Raw genomic sequence first — 22,342 nt, 5'->3', positions numbered from 1 at the left:
AATTTGGGCTCCTTCCACAGCTACACTGCTCTTCACAGAGAAACAGAATTTTAGGAATTATAATATAGAAATTAGCACAACTTCGCTGTTTTTTTTCCTTAATAATTTCAAAATGCATTTTATATTTTCTTTAAAAATACTGTTTCAACTCTCAATGCTGCAGCTGAGATAATCTTCCTTTGGGCAAAGGTGGTCCAATAATGAAATTAGCAGATGCAAATTACAAGAGATAACGAGTCACCCTGTTAGAATGACAGACAAAAGGACCAGATTGGGGTGAGAAAGAGTTATAAATAGACAGTTTAATCCACTTATATTTGGAAGGAACCAACTCTGAATCCTCCAAAGCATCCTGAGGTACCTCAGCCAAGGTGGTGCCACTTGAAGCACATTCCTAAGGAGGATGTGCTCATTCCTAAGGAGGATGTGCTCCATCAGTGTCAGCACCACTGACCTCCCTGCGGCTTATTAACTTGTTTTGCAAAATCCCTAAGTCATATTTGGCTGCACTTCACATCAGATGGAACACTTTAAATTAATTAACTCAGACCATATGGTTTATAGGTATTTTAAATGTGTTAAAGACATGAGTAATACATTTTATAGGTAATTAGACAGACATGAAAAAAAAAGGTGTTAAAAATCTATCAATTATGGTTGTGAGGAAGCTACTGAGTTGTTGCACTTTCTAGTTAAGGTTTGTGTTGCTTCATCTACTTTGAAGCAGTTTCCAGTAGGGAAAAAAAAATAAATACAAAACTAAATAAAACCCAAGTGTTGACAAAGCCTGAGATCAAACAAAGGAAAAAGCAGGATCAGGGAATAAACCTGAAAATGTCTATTGTTTAATTAAAACAAATCACTTGTAGAGTGCTCTGAGCTATCCACTTGTCTAGCCTGCCTGAAATAATTAAGCAATAGGCTTATTAAAACCCAGATATAATTAAGAATCAAGGGTGGGTTTTTTTTTTTCTAGAATTTAAAAAAGAAGCAAACAATACAGCAAAAAAATCAATTCTAGAAAAGTATTATAGTCCAAATAAAATCTTTACTGGTAAATTAAAAAGGAGAACTGCTTCACATTTTCAATTACAGCACAGACAACACAGTGCAGAGCTTATGGAAACCCAAAACCAGCTCTGCCCCTCCTGAAACATCACACAAACTGAAGCTTTTAATGTATTTATTATTAGGGATTCACACATGGGGCTAAAAAAACTGTAGTGTGGCTGAAGTATGGCAGGAGCAGATCCAGATCCCTGACACAAACACACAACACATCCTGTGGCATTTCCTCTCTACCTACTAGTGGTTTTCCTGGAATTTTCCTGGTGACCAGCAGTTTACCAAGGGAATTCCATTTTCAACAAAACCTGCACACTTTGCTCATAACCACAGAATCATGAATGCTGGAAAAGACCTTTGACATCATCAAGTCCAACCCGTGACCTAGCACCACCATGTCAACCAGAACATGGCACCAAGTGCCACATCCAGTCTCTCCTTAAACACCTCTGTGGAGGTGCAGAAATCCTTTGGCACATTCCATGTGCACAACCAGAGATGATTTAGGACCTGTTTAGTCATTGGATCAAAACATCATTGAGAAAATGACATAATTGAGTGAGACAATCTCTCACTGACTCTAGAGCAAAATTGTGGGGAATTGATCTTTGCAAAGATTCTTTTTTCCCCAATAGTCAAAGTATGGCTTAAAAACCACCAACTACCTGTAACAGCCAAATGTCTTCACTCATATCCACACTTCCACTGACTCAACAGCATGGGGAGAAGGATTGACCAACTGCAAGACTTTGGGGTTCCTGACTTAGGAGGTTCATGTTGGCAAAACTATGAGAGTCTTCCTGTCCCATCCAAACTGGGAGCAAATATTTGGCACTCTACAGATGTGCCAGACAGCTGAGGGAACATCAGTGTGGCTACAGCCTCCATGTCAGGTTTTATTAAAGATGTTACAATTTGATATTAGTTCTCTTGGTCATAACTGCCCGTGGAGAAATCCAAATGTGAAGGGAGCAAGTGTACTCCTCATTCTGATAAATTCTTTTCCTATTGTTGCAAACTGCACTAATTTTTCCTATTTGCAGCTATGGAAACAAACATCACCTGGGACTAGAGGGCAAGTGATGCTCCAGGATGCCAATCCAAGGTCTGTCAACTTCAATATCTGTAACCTAAGAGTATTCAAACTACTCTGCATTCACTGTCCCCACAACTTGCTTACAGACCTGGGACAGGATTATCTAGGGGTTTATGTAGCATTACCTGTAAATCCTGTTAAGCTCAATTGTTGGTGTAGTATAACCACCCACAACTGAGGGCAAGGACATGCCTCAGGATCCAAGACCACAGTGCTGCCACTGAAACTTGGGTGTTATTAAACTGTTACTGAATGCAAATTTGTTCATCTTCCCACGACAGTATTTTATTACTAAAACAACAGACATAAACTAAGGAATCTCTGCCTTTCCCATTTGTCAGACTCTTCAGCAGAAAAGCCAATTGGTTTAGATGCTTATTGATATGATAATAAACACAAACTTATTCCATTCCAGTTCCTAATGCATCAGTACAAAGGAACAGTGGAAAAGTGGGTCAAAACTGTCTTTTTCTATATCAATCACATTCCAACTAAATTAAACCAGGTTAATTAACAGAAAAGTCAGGGGGAAAAAAATCCTATTGAAGTAGTGGTAAGTAAATGCATCACTTGCCACATCACAGCATTTCAAACTGTAATCAAAATGAAATCAAAATACTTAATTCAAATTGTAGGGAGGAGAAAACCAGGAACTGATACTTCTAAGAATCATATACCATTTTAAGAAGAATTCATTATTTTTTCTCTTTTCTTTCCCCATTTAATTTGGCATCACTTTGTCACACTTAAAGATGTTAAAAATGAAGTTTTCTTAAGAGAACTGCACTGGAAAGTCTTTTAGTGAAGTTCTCATCTCTTTCTAGTCTTGGTAAATGTAGAAACATCTAGGGATAAAAATGTTTGGTTTATAGGTGAAATTGCTCAGTATAATATCAAAATCCCTTTTATTAACCTATTTCCAGTCAGGAATCTGAGCCTGAAGCACAGGACCCACTACAGCCAACATGCAGCAACTGTCTAGTGCTATCTAACAATTCAGGATCACATCCATACATAAAACATTACAGAAATCTTCGACAAGGTTATGTCTAAGTCACATCATATTTGGTATCTGTTCAGTTTTTGATGTGTTAAACTAGCATCAAGAACATTTGACCTTGGTTCAATGGCTAATCGTCCATTTCTGGAGGATAAGAGGAAAACAGAAGCTCATCCATGTGGAGATGGTGTCAGAACAGCTTTTCAACCCAGAAGAACATACCTGAAGGCAACTATGGTTTGCATCCTCTGCTCTCTCTGCCTGGTGACCCTGGAGACTGTGCTCTGCTATCAGTAGAAGCTGCTCCAGATGAATTTGGAATAAACCCAACCCTAGTGGTGGCTTAATGACTTCAGATAATTACACTTCTGAAGATCTTGTTCAAGCTGCTTGGCAAAGAACAGCCTGAGGAAGCACAAGCTGCTCCCAGTGTGTGACCACAAGACAAGAGATGGGGTGAGAAGTGACCTGTGCAAGGCAACTGTGCACACTCAGGACCTGATCTGTCAGTCACTACAGACAAGAGATTCTTGCTCAGTCTAGATTATTATGCTCATTACATCATCCAAAGGCCCCAAACTGCATCCTGGTGAGAGATATTTCTTTCTTCCTTCAGCACCCAATTAATTCCCATCCTCTCTCTTTCCTTCTGCACGTTCTACAGTGACTCCTATGCTTCCACTTCCCTCTGCATCCCACTGCTCTTTGCTGTTTAGCTCTCCTTATTCCAGATATTCTAAATAAAACCCCATACTTTGCAAAATTAACAAGGAACAAGATTGCATTCTTCAACCCTGAGCGATTTCTCAGCCCAGAGCTCATGAATCCATTTTGAATTATATTTTCTTCCCTCCACACGACATATCATATTCAGCTCATTTAATTAAAATTTACCGAGTCATTATCCAAATCTTCTACACACAGAAAATGCAGCCCCATTTAAAAATGAATTAAGAATACAAGCAACAGTGCCATCAAAATGAAACTCTCTCAGGCTGCACTGAAGTAATGTGGTCAGTAGCTCCAGAGAAACTGAAGTTCTCTGAGGACAAAACAGAATGCATGGAGTATTTGTGCTTTGGTTTTATTTTTTCAAGGGGAGTTTTCTTCAAGCACATCAATTTTATCCATGGTGCTGCATCTTACTTGATATTTTCACTTTTAGAGCTGACATTAAGGAGCAGTTCCATTCTCATGCCAAGTCATGTTCAGCTTCTAATCATTCCAAAAAGCCTTTCCAGGTCAGGCCCAGCCCAAATTAGCATGGTCTAACCATGGTATCTGCATCATGGTGCTGAAGGAATGTGCTGGCACATCCTCAGAAGAGGACACACACCAACATTTGTGTATGTCCACATGAAACCCCAAACACTTCACTGTCCCCATGCTCTAACAGCACTGAGGAACTCCATACACCACCAGCAAACTTCCCATATCTAACAAGAACATGGGTTTAACTACCAAAACAAAGGAATTTGGGAAACAACACAAGTATCTAGCCATGTGGGATACAGTCCAAGAGCTGTGCCCTTGCAGGAACTGGCTTATGGAGATGAAATAGCTTGTTCCACTCTTTGTAGACAAGCCTTGCTCCTCACAAGCAAATGGTCATAGTAAAGGGATGAGAACCTCAGTCTCCAACTCATACTCAGTGCCCACGGAGAGCTCCCCCACCTCTCCCAGGTGCATGGACTTCCATGACCATCCCCTTGCAGGAACTCATTCCTCACACTCTCTGCAATTAACAAAACCCCAAACCTTCTCCAACAGACTCCTCCACTGGAAATTGTCCTCCTAATTGGAAACCTTTTCCTGAACTGCAAGAATCGTAGAACTGGAAGAAAATCCAGAATTGCAACTATTCACAACAGTCAGTACTGAACTGTGGTACTTGTGGACAAAGAGCCAGAGCTGCACAGATCACAATGGCAGTGCCCAAAGGTTCTGGGTCCAAGGAGAGAGCTCCAGCCTTGTGATGGAGAAAATCAAGGTCTCCACTGCAGCCTCTCTACATTTTGATCTATCTTACAGCAACTGCTGCATTTTGAAATTGCAAAACAAAAGGATAGGATGAGGAGAATTTTGCCAGGTTCAGAAATAGCTTTCTGATGTTAAGCTTTGTGCAACCCAACACAAAGTCCTAGAGGAGCAAGGATCCATTCCTGCAATCCCAACAAACTGCCATAGCAATCCTCCTTCAAAAATAAAGCATTTAGTTGCCTCAGTCTCATACCTGGACTTCTGGACACTCCAACAACATCACTGTTTGTGACTTATCCTGCTAAGGGTGACATCAGAGTGTTCTGAGAGGAAAACTCAGTCATCCTGTCCCCACTGCTCCCAGGAAAACACTGTGACTTGCCATGGCTGTTACTGTGACTACAGTCTGTATTTAACTCAGACACTCCAGCAACCAGCAGAAAGGTTGACCTTGGGGGCAGACTAAACTCCCAAACAGTTATTGTGCTCCTCTGAGTGTTCCCAGCCTGTACCAAGTGCTGAAGTGCTGCAGCTTGAACGACCAAAGCACCAAACAGCCTAGTTTGATGCTAAATCTGATACCAAACTATCTCAGTCACACCTTTAATCCAAGGAGTTTTTTTTTTTGCTGGGCTAATTCATTACTTGAAACTCAGCCTGTGCAGATACTGAAATGAAAACAAAGCCTGACAAGGCAGTAAGCCTCAGTATGGGAGAAATGCACAGCAAACAGCTGCTCCAGAGCAGAGAGGTACAGGTCTGTCCAGTCTGACTACACAATTTAAGGTGTAGACTTGTACAATTTCAGTTTAGGACTAATTCAATAATGCTTTAATGGTTATTGCTGGGAAGAAAAAGTTGGCATGTTGTTGGAAATCAATAGCTAAGGATATGGGTGAATCACAATTTCTCCCCTGAGAACTGCTAACCCCAAAACACATTCACTACCATGTAAACCCTAAAGCAATAGTTATTACTGGTAAGATCATGGTTGTTTGAATAGAACCTGGAAGTGCATTTTGCTTTCTTTTCCTGTTTTCACCTGCTATTCTACCTCCCAATCATTAACTTACCTTTCTTTTCTCAGTCCCCTTATCACCATGGCTGTCAGATGCCTCATCTGCCTCATTGCCAACATTTTCAGAGCATTTTGATGAAAGCTGTCAACCCTATTTTAAAAAAGGCTTTGCCTTTCCAGCTTTCAGTCAGTACTTGGTTCTCTCAAAATCAGCCCAAACTCTATATGAAACTAACATCTGCCAATCACAGTAAAAAAAACAACCAAACAACACTCCCAGTCAGACTTTGGAGAGACTTTACAACTGTTTGGACCTGCAGGTGACACTTCTGCACGTAAAGACATAAAAAGAAGTTTCTTGTAAGATTAAATAAACCAATGTAACTGGATACCTTTCGTTTTCGTGTAGCTGCTCACCTCCCTTCTTCCAGGAACATCTGGCCTTAGGGGAAGCTTTGGGTTTGCATTCAAAATCAACTGTGCTCCCTATCTGAACCTGGATCAGTTTCTTCATTGGATTCTTGGAAAAATCTGGAGCAGAAGCTAAAACAGAAGGGATAGTAAAGGTGAAATAAAGCACTTTTAATTGTCTCAATGATACTATTTAGCATTTACATGACACTTCTCAGATTCCAAACATAATTAAACCCATTAATTAGTTCAAATGGATCTTCTACTGAACAATCAGGCATTTCTCCTCCTCATCCTGGTACAAAAGGTCTCAGTTGTGCAGGTACATCACCTAATGAGGCGTGCACAGAAGATCAGAATGACTTCACCTGAGCTGAAGCTCAGTGAACCCAACGAGGGTTCAGCATGTGCCTAACTGCACACTCTGCTGAAGGTGAACAGATGAGATTTGTCTAAGTTGAGGAGACTCATTAAACCTCAAGCAACTGGTAGGCTTCCAGTTTCCTGTGGGAATCAATGTCAGATGACACAGAATGACAGCACAGCTCATTCTGAGTGGGTATGGTTTTCACTGACTAACAGTTAAGCAAAGGGATGTGACTTCTACCATACTAACACTCAACTTCAAAAAGATGTTCAGTATTTAGGAGACCAAGGCTGAAGGAACATCTGCTGATTGACTGTGACTTTAGGAGGGAAATTCTAGCAAAACTGGCTGCTCGTGGCTTGGCTGAGTGGACTCTTCAATGGGTATAAAAATGGCTGGATGGGCAGGCCCAGAGAGTTGTGGTTAATGGAGCTAAAAAGGGACTTGGCAGTGCTGGTGGCACAGCTCAGTGGGAGCCAACAGTGTGCACAGGTGGCCAAGAAGGCCAAGTGCATCTTGGCCTGGCTCAAGAATAGTGTGGCAGCAGCACTAGGGCAGTGCTCATCCCCCTGGACTCAGCACTGGTGAGACCACCCCTAGAAGGGTTTAAGAGGTGTCTGGATCTGGTGCTGAAGGATATGGCTTAGGGTTTAGGGTTAATGGTTGGACTTGATGATCTTGGAGAACTCTTCCAACCTTGATGATGCTATGACTCCATGAAATAGTTCCTGTCCCCAAAACACACCACTCTTACAGGCTTGGTTTGAATTCAGCCTACATGGGAGGTAGAAATCACACAATGATGTGAGTGCACAAGACACAAGTTCAAACAACTGTCACAATTTTAGACCTCAGCACATGTTGACTGCACAACTGAATGACAAACCCCTTGTCTCCTCCAAGGGCCAGTCAAGAGCAGCCCATGGATGTCAGATGCCAGGTCTGCCTGGGAGCCCTGGGAGTGGTGCAGACAGCGAGTGCAGCTGAGTGACGTGCGGAGCCAGCGCTGCCTCCACACCACATGTGCAGCTCTCATCTTCAGGCCCATGTCCAAACCCCATCCCTGCTCTTCCCCAATGAATAATTTAGCATGTTCTGTTTTAAAGCAATGAGTGATTGGCCTGCAAATCCTCTGGAAGCAGATGAGTCAACTCCTCAGCACTGCAGATAAAGACATCAGGTTGACAAAAATGTTCATTCCAGTGACAGCATCTGAGTGAGTTAAATTTGAGACCATGATGAGGTGGAACAGGAGGCAGGTGGAGAGGGAGAATGAGGTTTGTGCTTTAGTGAAAAGGGAAAAAATCTTACCTACAACCCTGAGCTCTGCACTGGAGTAGATGACACCATGTTTATTTTCAGCTATGCACTGGTATCTGCCAGAATCTGTCAGATTTAGATTTGATATTGTAAGTGCACCATTTTCAATTTGGATCCTTCCCTGAATATTAAGAAAAATATCTTTATTGATGATATATTTCATGTGAAAAATTTAAGATAAGTAAGAAATATAAATAGGACAAAACAAATACAACACACAGGGTAAACGCAACAGCATAATCACGAGGAAAGAAGTGCCACAACTCCTTCATGGTATGGCAACAGCAACCAAATGCAGACACCTGGCAGTGCAGTGTATGAAATCAAGGCTTCAAAGCTCCTCACAGAGGCTTTGCATTCCCAAATACCCTTGTATTTCCCTGGAAATACAGACAAAATCTTCCACGGCAGAGCAGAGTATCCAAACCATACAGATGGCACTGGCATTTCACACCATTTAGAGATTTCACACATGCCATTTGCTAATGAGCTCTCTGAAATACTGTGCAGAGAAAACTCCAACAGTCATTAAACAGAAGACACATACTTAAGTGCCTCAGAGCCAGCAAAGCTACTGAAGGATCAGGATCTTCTCACCTTGCTTTTTCTTGGAAAACTGAATCAATTACAGTAAGAACTGACTGATTTGAGGAGGAACTGGTGAGGAAAGGAACCAGTGACAAAGACAAAACCAAAGGAGCAGAACTTTTAGGGAAAACCAGAGACACAATGACAGACCAAAACCCCAAGCTATATGCCCAAAAGTATTTCCTAATGGCCTTTTTTTGCTTTTGGATCTGGACATGGTCCAACACAATGGTATTCACTCCCTGCCTTTTCCTAAGGGCTTGCAGTTGGCCCAACCTCAGGGTGACTCTGGATACCAACAAACAGCCAGGACAGCTCAGCTCCTTCCTTGATAGGGAAATATATCATCCCTCCCAGCTGAGTGCAAGACAAAAAACCCCACAGAGGAACAAGCCTGAGCCTCCTCTCTAGCATCCCAAGCTACTATTCTTGCTCTTCCTTGCACAAGATTTGTTTATGGAGAAGAAGAGCTAAGCAGAACAACCTCAGCAGATCTTTGTGGAGGAGACCCAGGATGAAGGATTATTGCAGTCAAGGAGCTGAAGACAACTGACCACTGCACACAGAGAACTCCTCTCTTCTGATGCCTGACCACTGCACACAGAGAACTCCTCTTCTGATGTCTCCTCAGTGCTGAAACACTGAGTTAGTCCTTCAGTATTTCCAGAGGTAGTCACACTCCTGCCCTGACACCATGCCAAAAGGCTGGACAACAGCACTCAAAAGTGGAGAAATGGGGAGGCTGAATGATTCTCAGATATTTTTATACTGACCAACATTAAAAAAAAAACTTCACATTATTTCCTCAGTGACTTTGTATGTCGCAGAAACAACACTCTTAAATCACCCAGATGGGATTTTGTGCTCCCTCATTTAACCTGTCTACAAAACACCACCACTGCCTTTAGCCAATGCACAACACCCTGAATGGTAAGAGATGTTTTTCAGTGCTTAGATCATTTTTCACAGCCACCCACTGAATCCACCAGAGCAGTCACTCCTTCTTCTTCAACCCTGAGTGCCAGCACTGAGCACAACGCATTGGCCAAGGGCAAAATGCCTTCCTGTGGTGTGGCAGTGCCTCTAGTTTATATCCCTGATGACCTGAACTGGGCAGTTTTCCAACAAAGCAGTGAGATTTAAAATCAATAAGGATATCAGATCCTTCTCTGCATTTCTAAACTGGAGACCAAGTATCTCATCTTCTAATTACAACCCCCTTTCCCTATCACCAAATGGATTCTTGCCATTAATTTGCTACAACAGTTGTATTAAAGCAAACATCTAAGTTATGTTACTGTTTACATTTTGTTTTTTGCATCAAGTAATGGTGACCTTAAGAATCTTAAGGATTTTTGTGAAGAGGTTTGAAGATGTTTTCTTATTACCTTTAGTGAAATGCCAACAGCAAGTAAAGTTATCTAAGTTCTCTCTCATTTATGGCTCTTTATGTGTAACTTTATTGAGCTTGTCTCCAGTCATTCCTTACAGACTTCTCTCTGTGGTTCTACTACTGCTTTTGAATCTGCTTTTAGCTGGGATAGTTTTGTATAGCATCATTTGGCTCTGTGTTTCTGGCATTGCACCTTTAGAAGTTTCCACTTGGATGCTCTGAACAAACACCAGCATCAAATATTCCTCTTGACTAACTACACTTTGGAAAATCCTCATATTTAGATGAATATTGTGAATTTTACACAGCATCATGTTTTCAAAACAGAATGTTACCTCTATTGACAGTTGCTCTCCATTCTTCAGCCACCTGTATGATGGTTTGGGCTTCCCACTCGCTCTGCAATCCCAGTATAAAGTGTCTTCTACAGCAACTTCCATATCCTTTATTGTCTGGATCCAGTGAGGCTTTGCTGCAGATAAAATACACATCAAAGTCAGGTTATTGTTCCAGATCAGAATCCCAGGGTTAATTCATGGAGCTCTGAGCAGTTTTCTGCTGGTCTGGTCTGTACCAACAGAGGTTCTCACTGGTTCTGCTTCAAGTCCCCTAATAAAACTAGTAACTTACTATTCCTTTGATCCATTTTTATTACAGCAGTAAAGCAAAAGAAAATTGAGATTACAGCTCACTAAAGCTGAACTACTGAAACCAACATTAAAATCACTAATGATTAAACAACACAACTTTGAAATCGAGGTAAATGCAAGATAAAGACATTAGTGATGAGGCTGAAATTAAATAAGTGATGTGGCTAAATCATCAAATTAATGCTGAAGACAATCCTTTAAGTCCTGAAAAAAAAAATAATAGTATGTCAGCCTTAGTGCTAAATACCATTTAAATTGTTTTCTAATGCAAGGCAGCACTTAGCTGGATGAATACATGGATAGATGAGGCTGGTTTTGAAAGCATTAGTCTTGGCACAGCATGTGGATGATGCAAAGCAGTAGAAGAAAGGCCATAAAAAACACTCTTTTTTAAACACAGTTTTGATGTGTTAATACCACACATCCTTCAGAATGACCCAAAACACAGCTAAAACTGTAAAGATATTTAAAACACCTGTGAGAGCTCTCATAGGGTGGTGGTGGGAGAAAGCTCATATGGCAAACAAACATCAGAGCACAAAAGACAAACAGTTTATTCTTTTGTTCCTTTTAGTGCTATTTTACACAACAACACAACTGTTTTATAGGTAATTTGTCAACTTTCTTTGAATTCAGTCAATTTACTAAGAAATTTATAATCTCCATATAAGCTATTTCTCCAAGAAAAGATAAATTCTGGACACTGCACGTGGAGAAGACAGATAAAGGAGTTGGATGATACTTGGCTGCAAATATATAGCTAAGGGCAAAACAATTTTCCAGAGTCGATTTCATTATCTTAAGTTCGTAATTTAAGGGAAAATCTTGTAATGTTCTCGTATCAAAACAACTAGGAAAAAAAAGTCCTTGGTAATGCAGGCAAATATGATTTAATCCCCAAGTTTGGGAAGCACAGAAGGTGAGATTAATTCCCATTGAACTTCTGACTACAATGGAGTCACACCAGCAATTAACTCAGGCCAGGGAAATTAATGACTTGCCTGTGGCCACAAGGGAAGTCTGGGGCACAGCTGAGAGCTGAACCTGTTCCACTGCCACAGGCACAGCCAACCCAGGTTTGGATGAGGGTTGGTATTCATTTCATCTCAAAAGATTCATTGTTTTCTAGCAGCAAATTTCCTCTCCAGCACAGGTTCTGCAATGCAGTGATAAGACCTCAACGTGACCATGTACAGCACCAGACCTTTATGATAGGGATTATTAACACTATTTATGATTTTTGCATCCATATTTAGGACTGACTTCTTACAGGAGAACTCACTAAAATGTATTAATTGAGATAGTAACTACTAATAAATACTGGAATTCGACCAATATTTGCTGACAATGAAACCTTTTTGTAACTGCCTTTTTTTTTTGCATGTGCCCATGAAGATTAACACCTTTCACTGATTTGGGGATGATATTTTTTACACCCTCTATATTAAGGCCAGCTCGAAAAGGCAGTGTAAGCTGATCTTTGTGTCATACAAATGTACTACCTGACTGGTATTAACTGTGGTTAAATATTCAAAGCTCATGTTACACCTCAGGAGTTCAGGAAAGACTCATTGCTTTATCTCACATTGTCATTTGGAGGATTTGCCCCACTGTGTGCAGGGGATGAAAGCCCAGGACTCCATGCCCTGTGCTTTCTGCACTTTGCATACTTATTTATGCAACATTCAGCAGTGCTCGAGCTACTGATGGATCCATCCACGAGGAATATTTCACATCTGCTGCCTATCTCAGCTTGAAAATAGCTACTTTCAAGTTCAAAATCTTGGATTCAGTTTCATTAATAATAAAAATATTGTCTACACCATAAATCTTACTTGAGGACTCTCTGTGTCAGACTGTCTCCACAGGAGGATTTCCCAAGTCTCCACATGACAGGATACACCACATCTTTCTGGAAGGAGAGGGAGCAAGACAACCACTCAAAGCAGCAATGCACAGAACAGCTTCCTAAAGCTCAGCCTGAGGAATCCACAGTGCTTGTTCACTCACAGGAGAGTGCTGATGATGCAGTGATTTTCTTGAGGAAGGCTCTCTGTCTCTTCCAATTAGTGATGGAGGACTTCAGCAGCATGAAAAATACCCTTTTCAACCTGCCATATCTCCAAGTCTTCGAAAAAGAACAATACAACCAACCAGCTCAAAATTGAAAGGGCAGGAATTCCAGCTGGGAATACTCTGAATCTTGGCCAAGGTAAAGATGGGCCATGTTGCAGCAGCTGAGACATGTACAGACAGAAAGAAGGTCATGTATCAGTAGCTCTACATATATCCTCTCCAAACAGGAGCAGAACCTGCCAAGCTCAGCACTGCCCTTTTTGTTGAGATCTGCCTGACAGTACCAAAATGGCTCTGAATATACAGTTTTGTTCCTCTTTGAGGTCTAGTCACTGTTAGCAAATGTTACTGCTTAGAACATTTGGTTCTACCACCACATCTGTGCTCCTCAAGAAGAGTAATAACTTGGTAACAAAACCTCCACTGGAGCACAAGTCCTGTGAGGAGAGACTGAGGGGACTAGGGGTGTTTAACCTGAAGAAGAGGAGGCTCAGGAGTGACCTTATCACTCTCTACAACAGGTTGTAGCCAGGTGGGGTCAGAGGAAGATATCACTTCTTCCTCCTTAAGGAAGGAACAAGCAAACAGGCAACAGCTTGAAATGAACAATGTCCTCTAAGCTGAGAGGTTGGAAGTTAATTTTAATGAAGTTTGTAGTGCCATGTTTGAGACTGTGACAGGAATCTGGATTTTGTGATAATATTAAGAATTCTTTGGAACTTGCTGTGCAATCTTCATGAAAGATTCATATGAAGTTCCCTTAGGACGAAATACTTGTAGGTAAGTGATTTTCTAAAGAAGGTTAGCCGTCAGCTTCATGGTCAGTCACTTGGAAAAGCACCAGCCTGGATTTTGCTTCAGTTGCTTTTGCCTAAAATATTCCTTGCAATACTCATGGTCCCAAAGGCAGGAAGTGAACAAGTGTGTAACTACATAAAATTTATCCCAGTGAGAAGACTCTGTCATCTTTGTTTTGGTGGTTACCATCACCCTTTTCCTCCAGCTGCTTAGGCTAAGCAGGTCTTCCTGGAGTAAACAACTGTTGCTTCCTTACACTCTGGGGCATCCCTGTAGGCCACAAGGAAAGGAAGAACAATTTATTTAGGCTTTTCAGACACCTTCTGAGACGTTCTGGGGGTTGATGTGAGTGAAGACCAACTGCTCCGAGCGACTGCGATGAAGCTCTTGGAAGCAATGGCTGAAGAAGTCGACACTTTCCAGAAGCTGTGCTGGGATTTGGAAATTATTTGTGGGCTACCATGCATGATACATATTTGTATATTTATATATGATTTTCTCCAGAGTAAGAGAAACCAATAAAAATCTCCTTTTAATCCTGTAAGCCATAGGAATAGCATGAAGGAAAGGCAGAGCTTCAGGCCCCTGATTTGGTCTGGGCACTTCTCTCCTCTCCAAGGAGAACTGAGCTCTGCCAAACCTCTGCTGGGATCCACAGGACTGTGGGAAGCTCTTGCAGAGCAGTCCCTAATTGGGGCTCACACATGAGGAGCTCTCTGCTTATACCCATCTCTTTCCTTTGAAATGTACACTCTGAAAGCTGAGATGGAAATCTCTGAGAACACCTTTGGATAGCTCAGCAGTTGGGCAATAAATCAGAGGCAAAAGGAACTTGCCATAGTTCAAGAGAAAGCAGCTATGAAGCACTACTGGGGGGGAAAAAACCACAACCAGAGAGTGTAACCTTCATTTTTCCAGGCAGTCTACCTGAAAGTCAGGCTATGACACTCCTACTGATGCCTGCAGCACTGATGAACCTTATTTCATCTCCAAACTTCAAGTGACTTTAAGCATGAATAACTTTTTTTTTTTGTGATAAAACAACTGGGCCGAGAGAAGCATCTAACACATCCCTGAAAATGTCCTTTTTTTTGACTTCCATTCAGAAATAAAAATGCTCTCAAGCAACAGGTGATTCCTACAGCACTGGGAGAAGTTTTAGTATGGATAAAAGAACTATTTGTCTATGTGGAAGGCAATTAATTGATTAGAGGGCATTAACAATTAGACTCAGCAACTCATTGGTATTATTTAGTCATTTATAGCTTTGCTGTTCATGTTTTGAGAACATTTCCATGCACAAAGTAGACTCAGGTTATCAAACAAAAGCTTGGAACAGAAATGCTCTTCCACATACAGAAATAATGTGGGTTTGGTAAACCTTTGCTGGCAGATTATTGCAAAATAATTAGGAAAACACAGCAATACTTTTAGATATACTAAAAACTAGTATCTTTGAGTTACTGAGGGTTTTGCCTTTGCTATCACAGACCAAAAGGAGAGCAGCAGATTTTTTTTCTCCCTGTCACACATTTTACCTTGGTGCTGCCAAGCACAACTTCTGTTCCATCAGCATGTGCTAATTAAGAGTGTATTTTCTTCAATTAGACTTTAAATTAATTGCTTTACATATCTTTACCATGCCTCATGTTTAATTGCAGCTTAAAACCACAAAAATGTCCTTGTTTCATCTCCTCTCATTTTTCTGTGCCATGAAACAGCTCCATGGATTCTTTCTTCTTCCATTATCTCTTTATGGAAAGAGCTAACAGTGATGACAAATGAAGATGCAAATAAAGTGAAAGCAAATGATTTAAATATTCAGGTTCTATATTCAATCAAAGTTAGATAATCTCATCCTATTTTTAGGACATTCTGAACTCCCCTGAGGAGAAATCTGGCATGAAACAACAGTTGGAACTGTAAAAAGGACAAAAATCTGAACATTTGATGTTGGGCTTTCCTTGATAAAATCCTTCAGGAGAAAAAAGGAAGATAAGAGTCTGTGAGGATTGTTATGAAAGAACCCAGAATAGCTGCTTTAGAGTATATCAACTATGGGTTGAGAGATAGACTTAAAACTCACAATAAATTGAATAAAACCAGAGCCATTGAATTTTGTCAGGAAGAGAGTTCCAGATGTGCACAGAACTTCTAAACCAAACCGACTGATAGGAGAAAATGACTCTGGGCAGGATGAAAGCTGAGCCTGTTCAAGGCCTTTGTGGCTTCAAGGCTGTAATTCATTATAGGACAAAGAGGCAAGAGAGCATAGAAAACATAAATGTGAGGTTTTTCAACCAATTTATACACCAAAAAGCTGATGGTCAGGTGTCAAAATTTACAGGTTCAGCTCATAAAACAACTCAGGAGAATAAGAGTGTTTTATGGCCCAGGTTGCCCAGGGAGGCTGTGGCTGCCCCAACCCTGGCAGTGTTCACAGCCAGGTTGGATGAGCCTTGAGCAACCTGCTCTGGTGGGAGGTGTCCCTGCCCAGGGCAGGGGTTGGGTCTGAATCATCTCTAGGTCCATTCCAATCCCTTAACATTCTATGATTTTCCTCTGTAACACAGCAACAAAATGTTTCAAGCTTTTCTTCAATCCTATCTTAATTCTTCTTATATTCTTTCTATACTTTCATTTACAAAAAAATCTTTAAAATTTGCAATGAAAGGAAAAACTTCTGGTTTTCAAGCACATGGAAAATTTCGGTCAATATTTTTCCCCCCTGAAGGTTTGGTTTTTCACATTATTTCACTATGACAATTTGGAAAATATCAACCCAAAGTCTCCTTATACTCTTCTTTTGGGTCAGCCAGAAACACGTGTTGTTCTACTGAGAGGAAAACAGATGTGATCACTATTGAAATAAAGACATTTGTCTGTTTGTAATGCTTCTATTTTTCTATATATGATTACCAGACATGTCTTAAAACTACCACTAAAGTGTTTTAGCAGCAGCCAACATCCACCACCACAGACTGGTGCCATTTTTGCCAGCATTGGCACTTTCTGGTAGATGGATATTTTTTACTCTGTCTCTTCAGTATATTTCATTAGTTTCCCCCAAATCCTCATCTGCTTTTAGAACAACTTCCTTCAATATTGCTCTTTTACTGGAAGACTGAGTGGGATGTGGTTAGATTTCTTTACTAGACAGATTTTTGAGCTTTGGTATCAGGCAAACCATCAGATATTATCTTTAGTTATACAACATTATTCATCCACAAACAGAATGAAAATCCTTCCAATTACCAAAGGGAATTGAAATGATCTTATCCTGAGCACAGACTTGTTGGCATTCCATGTGCAACAACAAAGCAAGGAACAAAATAAGAAGGATTACTTAAATGTCCTTAATTCTGCAGAATGGGTTTCATGGAGCAGAACAAATGGAATGAAACAGTTGGAGTGTCATTACTGCTATTACAGGTCTCATTATTCTTTTTAAGACAAACATCCATATTAGGGATGAATCTAACATGGGCACACATTTATACTGGAATATGAACTCTATTTGAGGGTTCATATCCCTTTGTGGATTTGCCATGAAAAGGTTCCTACTGATTTATTTGCCATCAAACTGCAAAATCCTTTGGTTTTCTTGATTAGCAACATCCTTTAATTCAGCTCTGCAGCCTTTAATGAGCAAAACAGAACTTGGGAAGCAGGTCAGGTATCTCAGGAATGGCCACTCTCCTAATTACAAGGATTCATGAACAAACCTACTCTGTTTTGTATGTAGTTTACGCTGATGCATCTTCCAACTGCTCTGATTTAAAACTGGCATAGGAATCCTGACCCATAGTGCACAAACCACAACTTGTTTGGGACTTGCAAGCAGTGAATAAAAGTCACTTTATGAAACCCAATGCACAGTGCCAAGTTTGGAGTGACAGATGCCACTGGCAGATGAAGCAGCTCAGATCTCTTGCCCTGTGTTATCTGTAGGATTCCTCAAAAAGTGATAATTGCAGCTAATATATGGACAATTCAGATTGCTCCAAGTCCTCTGTCCAACCTAACCTTGGACATTTCCAACCATGAGGCACTGATTCAGTGTAACTATGAATTTGGAAGTTGGCAAGGAGAGAAATCTCTTTTCCTTCCTCCTTACAGAATCTGTTGAGCCTTAAATAAAACCTTCACTGACTAAAATTGACATTGCAGCACTGTATGTTCTAGCAACCAGCAGCTCCCCACACAGCAGTAGTAAACCAACAACACTTGCTCCACGTTGGAGTATTTGTGCCTTTTGTACAACTAGGAAACCATCTCTTCCCTCAAATATTCCTACATGGGGAAAACATTCCAAAGCACAGGCTGAAACACTCTTTAAATTGCCATTTACCTAAAGAAAATGGTATTTACTGAGATCTGGCTTGAACAGAAATTGCCAATTACCACTTTGCTGCAAACCACTGTAGCTTTGCTCCACCACCAGTGTGTTCTGCTGACACTCATTTCACTCTATAGCCTTCAATGCACAAGAGACTTCGTCTCTTTTCCAGCTATTAAATTCCATATTATTTCATTTCCTAGACTGGATTATATTCTCTCATTTATTTACTCATTTGAAACTCAAACTGGCTGTTTTGAAAGCACAAGACTGAGAATATCCATCAGGAACCTTCTCATAAACACAATAAAATCTGTATTTCCTGGAAATGTGAGGCCTAAATGATCCCCCAAATAAATCCAACTGGCTGAAAATTGAAGGTTTCATCAACAGACCAATAAGAAGAGGTAAAAACAAAGTCTTCCCATCCCAGAAAAAGAAACACAAGCACAATCTGTGCTCCTCTCAGAAACCCTTCCGAGCCTTCAGATGTTTCTGGGGAATCTTACGCAAGGAACTGGTGCAGAAGTTCTCTTTTTCTGTGAGCACTTCAGGTGCCACAGATTTTTAAGCACAGATACCTGGTGGTACAGCAGAAGCTGAAAACCCCAGAGAACCCTCGAGCAGTTTCTATTTCATCTCTTAGGAAGGTTGGGAGAGAGGGAGAACAAAAGTTTCCTACCATAGTAAGTGAGACGTCCTCTTGCAATGTTTTTCCCCCTGGAGTTTTCAGTAATACATTCATATAGTCCTGCATCTTCCTGCTGGAAATTGGGGATTTCAATCATGCCATTGGATTTCCTCAGCTTGATTTTACTTGGAAATGGCAGACCATCGGTTCTTCTCCAGTTAATCTGAGGCACAGGGCTAAAGAGAGAGTAATGGGATTTGAAACAGCTTTGCTTCAAGTCCTTGATTGTCATAATGAGATACTTAAACTAAACTCAACTCAGAAGTGACTAAAGGCTTGTGGTAAAAGTAGTAATCACCCTGTACATGACAGATGGGCTGACACTGTGGCAGCTGATTTGCATCCACTGTGCTGGTTCATGTGCTGTGTTTAGCACACCAAATCTCTCATGAATATCTGAATGTCCAATAAGTGTAAAAATGTCTTGTAAATCAGCACTGGCCTCCCCTGAGGACAGGTAAGGTTCACCAGTGATTCCCAGGGAAGGAGAATCAAGGCAAAGCTTTTGAAATTCCCATCCCTTCTCTGAATTTCAAACTTTCCCCTCCCTCTCTGGGGAACCACAGCAATAGTGTGTGATCAAGTTATCAATCTGATGTGAACACCTGACAAAGCTGCCTGCAAATAAACCACAAAGTGGTGAGTAAATACATTCACAGAAACAGAAATGCATTCTCAGATCATTTGTGAAAGAGAAAAGATATCAGTTGTGTGTGAAGAAAAGACATTCATTTTAATCTTCATTTTGGCTGTAAAGGAAGAACAATATTCTGAAAGCATCAAGTGCCTTTAACTGGAAAATTCAGACAACATTCTCAGACTTCAACACAATTTCCTTCTGCACAGAGAAAGCAGACCTAGGTCAAAGGCCATATGCAAACCCACACTCATCCTACTCAAGTGAATTTCAAATCAAATGTAAATTCCTGTGTTGCAACATACTCATTTTAACTCTAAACCAAAGCAAAAATTACTCCAAGACCCTTTGCCCTCTCATTTCAAGGCAGTAATTGTGATGATCAAAATAAGGTCTTTGGAAAACACCACCAAAACAACTGTCAAAACTTCACAGCTCTTAGGTGAACCTTAATGTGCTTCAGCTCAGAGTATGGGTGAAGTCCAAACTTACTTTCCCAGAGCAAAGCATTCCAGCTTCACAGTTGAGCCTTTAGCTGCAGGAAGAGTCTCAGGAAACTGAACTTCTATTTTGGGTTCATATTCTCCCATCACACCTATAGGAGACAAAAGAGAAAGGTAATTTTTAAAGCCTTTTTTTACTCTCTTTAGCATTATACCATGATAAATTCAAGTTTATTTTTCTCACACTCCATTTATAAAGAGAAGCACAGAGATCTGCCAGTGAAATCACTGCCAGACTTTGGAAGAAGAACATGCAACATGTGAGTTTATCATAATACCACAGAATGTTATGGAGTTGGAATGAGTTTAGAGACCATCCAGTGCCAACCTCTGCCCTGGGCAGGGACACCTCCCAGCAGAGCAGGTTGCTCAAGGCTTTATCCAACCTGGCTGTGAACACTGCCAGGGTTGGGGCAGCCACAGCCTCCCTGGGCAACCTGGGCCAGTGTCTCACCACCCTCACAGCAAAAACTTCTTCCTAATATCTACACTTCCAATTTATCCCCATTTCCTCCTTGTCCTGTCACTGCAGCTCCTAACACAGAGTCCCTCTGCAGCTTCCCTGGAGCCCCTGAGGTCTTCACACAACCTTCTCTTCTCCAGGCTGAACAGCCTGTCCTCATTGCTCCAATTCTCCTATCAACTTTGTGGCCACCTCTGAACTCACTCTGGTCTTGGGGACACCAGAACTGTGTGCACTACTCCAGGCTGGGTGTCACGAGAGCAGAGGGGGAGAATCACCTCCTTCGACCTGCTGTCACACTCCTTCCTTGAGCCCTTTGCTCTTGCGAGTCTTGGCCACCACCTGGCAGGGTCTCTTGGCGCTGTCGAAGGAGTCACTGGGCAGGATCTGCCGGTGGTCAAATACACACTGGGGGAAGGCTTGGCCCCCGTGTTGGACGTCAAATCTGTTTTTTTTGCCACACTCCTTTGGATGCAGCCCAAGCCTGGGTTAGTTTCTGAGCTGTGATCTCACACTGTAGCTCATGGAGAGATTTTCACCAACCATCACACCCCAAAGTCCTTCTCCCAGGGCTGCTCTCAATGACTTCCCCTCCCAACCCATAGGTGTGCCTGGGATTGCCCATTACCCAAGTGCAGGACTTTGTACTTTCTAAGATAAAGCAAAAAGATTACTTTAACTTAGAATGCAATCAATATGCTGCAAATACATGAGAGGTTATGGTGTAAGAGACAAAAGCACTGCCTGGTGAGCAGGTGAGCCCCTGAGTGATGGTGAGCAGGGCAGCCCTACCGTCCGTGCGCAGCACCAGAGGTGTTGGGGACCCAAGCACTTGGCTGTTGGTCACAGTGCTGGTTACAACACATGTGTAGTTTCCCACATCTGATGGCTCCACTTTGGCTATATAGAGGTGACCTGTCTCTTGTGACACGAATCTCCGACTGTCCTCTTGCACAAACGATGGATATTCATTGAAGATCCAAGCAAAAGACAGATCTGGTTGGTAATAAACAGAAGGAAAGATGTTTAGTGGAGTTTGTTTATATACAAGAGTTTATTAGGAAGCAAACAGAACCAGAGAGACAGTGACTCAGAGAAATACACCAGTACCACCAGAAACTAGGAAAAAAATCCCATTTTTTTTCCACCAGAGTTGTATCTCCTCCAACAGAAGAAAAACCTGAAAGGTATTCACCAAATCACAGAATAATCAGAGTTGGAAGGGACCTTTGAGGATCATCAAGTCCAACTCCTGGCCCTGCACAGGACATCCCTGAGAATCCCACTCTGTGCCTGAGAGCATTGGCCAAACACTCCTTGAGCTCTGTCAGGCTTCAAAGTATTTAACACAAGGATAATTTTTGTTTAAATCTACCTTTGATTTTTTTCCTAAGACTTAATACCCCCAGAAATAGGAGCAGACAGCAAAAAAAATGAGACCAAACTGTACTAAAATGCAAAGATTATTCATTCAGTAGCTACTTAACAACTCAGACACTTAGCAAGTAGGAACAGGACAGGAGAATCCACGTGCAAGGAATGTCAGAAGAAGCCTAAATTCCCAGCAGGGCTCACCACCAGCAAAACTATTTTTAAACATAAAAATCCATAAAAACTCCATTTAAAAAAAAAAATAAAAATCTCTGTATGATGTGGCAAAGCAGCTCTTCCACCATTCATTATGGTCATTTGAAAGGAAATAAAATCCCACACACAACTTCAAAAGACAAACTAAGAGATTTGGCAAAAACTCCACTAAATTTGGAGGGTTTTTTTCCTGAGCTCTATGTGTCCAATTTTAATTGGCAAAAGGCCCTTCCTGTGCTTGTCATATCCTACAGTAGCAAAATAAATTCATTTTTAATGCTGTTCTAGGCAAGAAATAATTTTGCACCCATATGTAACTGGGCTGAAAGTTTATATAAAGATTACACCCCCTAGAAGAGC

At 41.2% G+C, this 22,342-nt stretch overlaps 1 protein-coding gene across 1 annotated transcript in view; it reads right to left on the bottom strand.

The window, feature by feature from the left end:
- Positions 1-21,398, bottom strand: part of LOC103801214 (contactin-3-like) — a gene marked incomplete at its 5' end in the record, with an annotated part of 38,430 nt that extends 17,032 nt beyond the window's left edge. Inside the window, 6 exons of the mRNA XM_009073623.1 lie at positions 6,552-6,702; positions 8,249-8,378; positions 10,574-10,710; positions 18,784-18,968; positions 19,922-20,024; positions 21,188-21,398. Coding sequence (XP_009071871.1) covers positions 6,552-6,702; positions 8,249-8,378; positions 10,574-10,710; positions 18,784-18,968; positions 19,922-20,024; positions 21,188-21,398 — 917 coding nt within the window. The remainder of the gene's footprint in view (positions 1-6,551; positions 6,703-8,248; positions 8,379-10,573; positions 10,711-18,783; positions 18,969-19,921; positions 20,025-21,187) is intronic.
- Between the last annotated feature and the right edge of the window lie 944 nt (positions 21,399-22,342).

This window comes from Acanthisitta chloris, unplaced genomic scaffold (genome assembly GCF_000695815.1).
Source record: "Acanthisitta chloris isolate BGI_N310 unplaced genomic scaffold, ASM69581v1 scaffold18554, whole genome shotgun sequence".
NCBI classification, from domain to species: domain Eukaryota; kingdom Metazoa; phylum Chordata; class Aves; order Passeriformes; family Acanthisittidae; genus Acanthisitta; species Acanthisitta chloris.
This window is presented reverse-complemented; position numbering and strand designations above follow the sequence as displayed.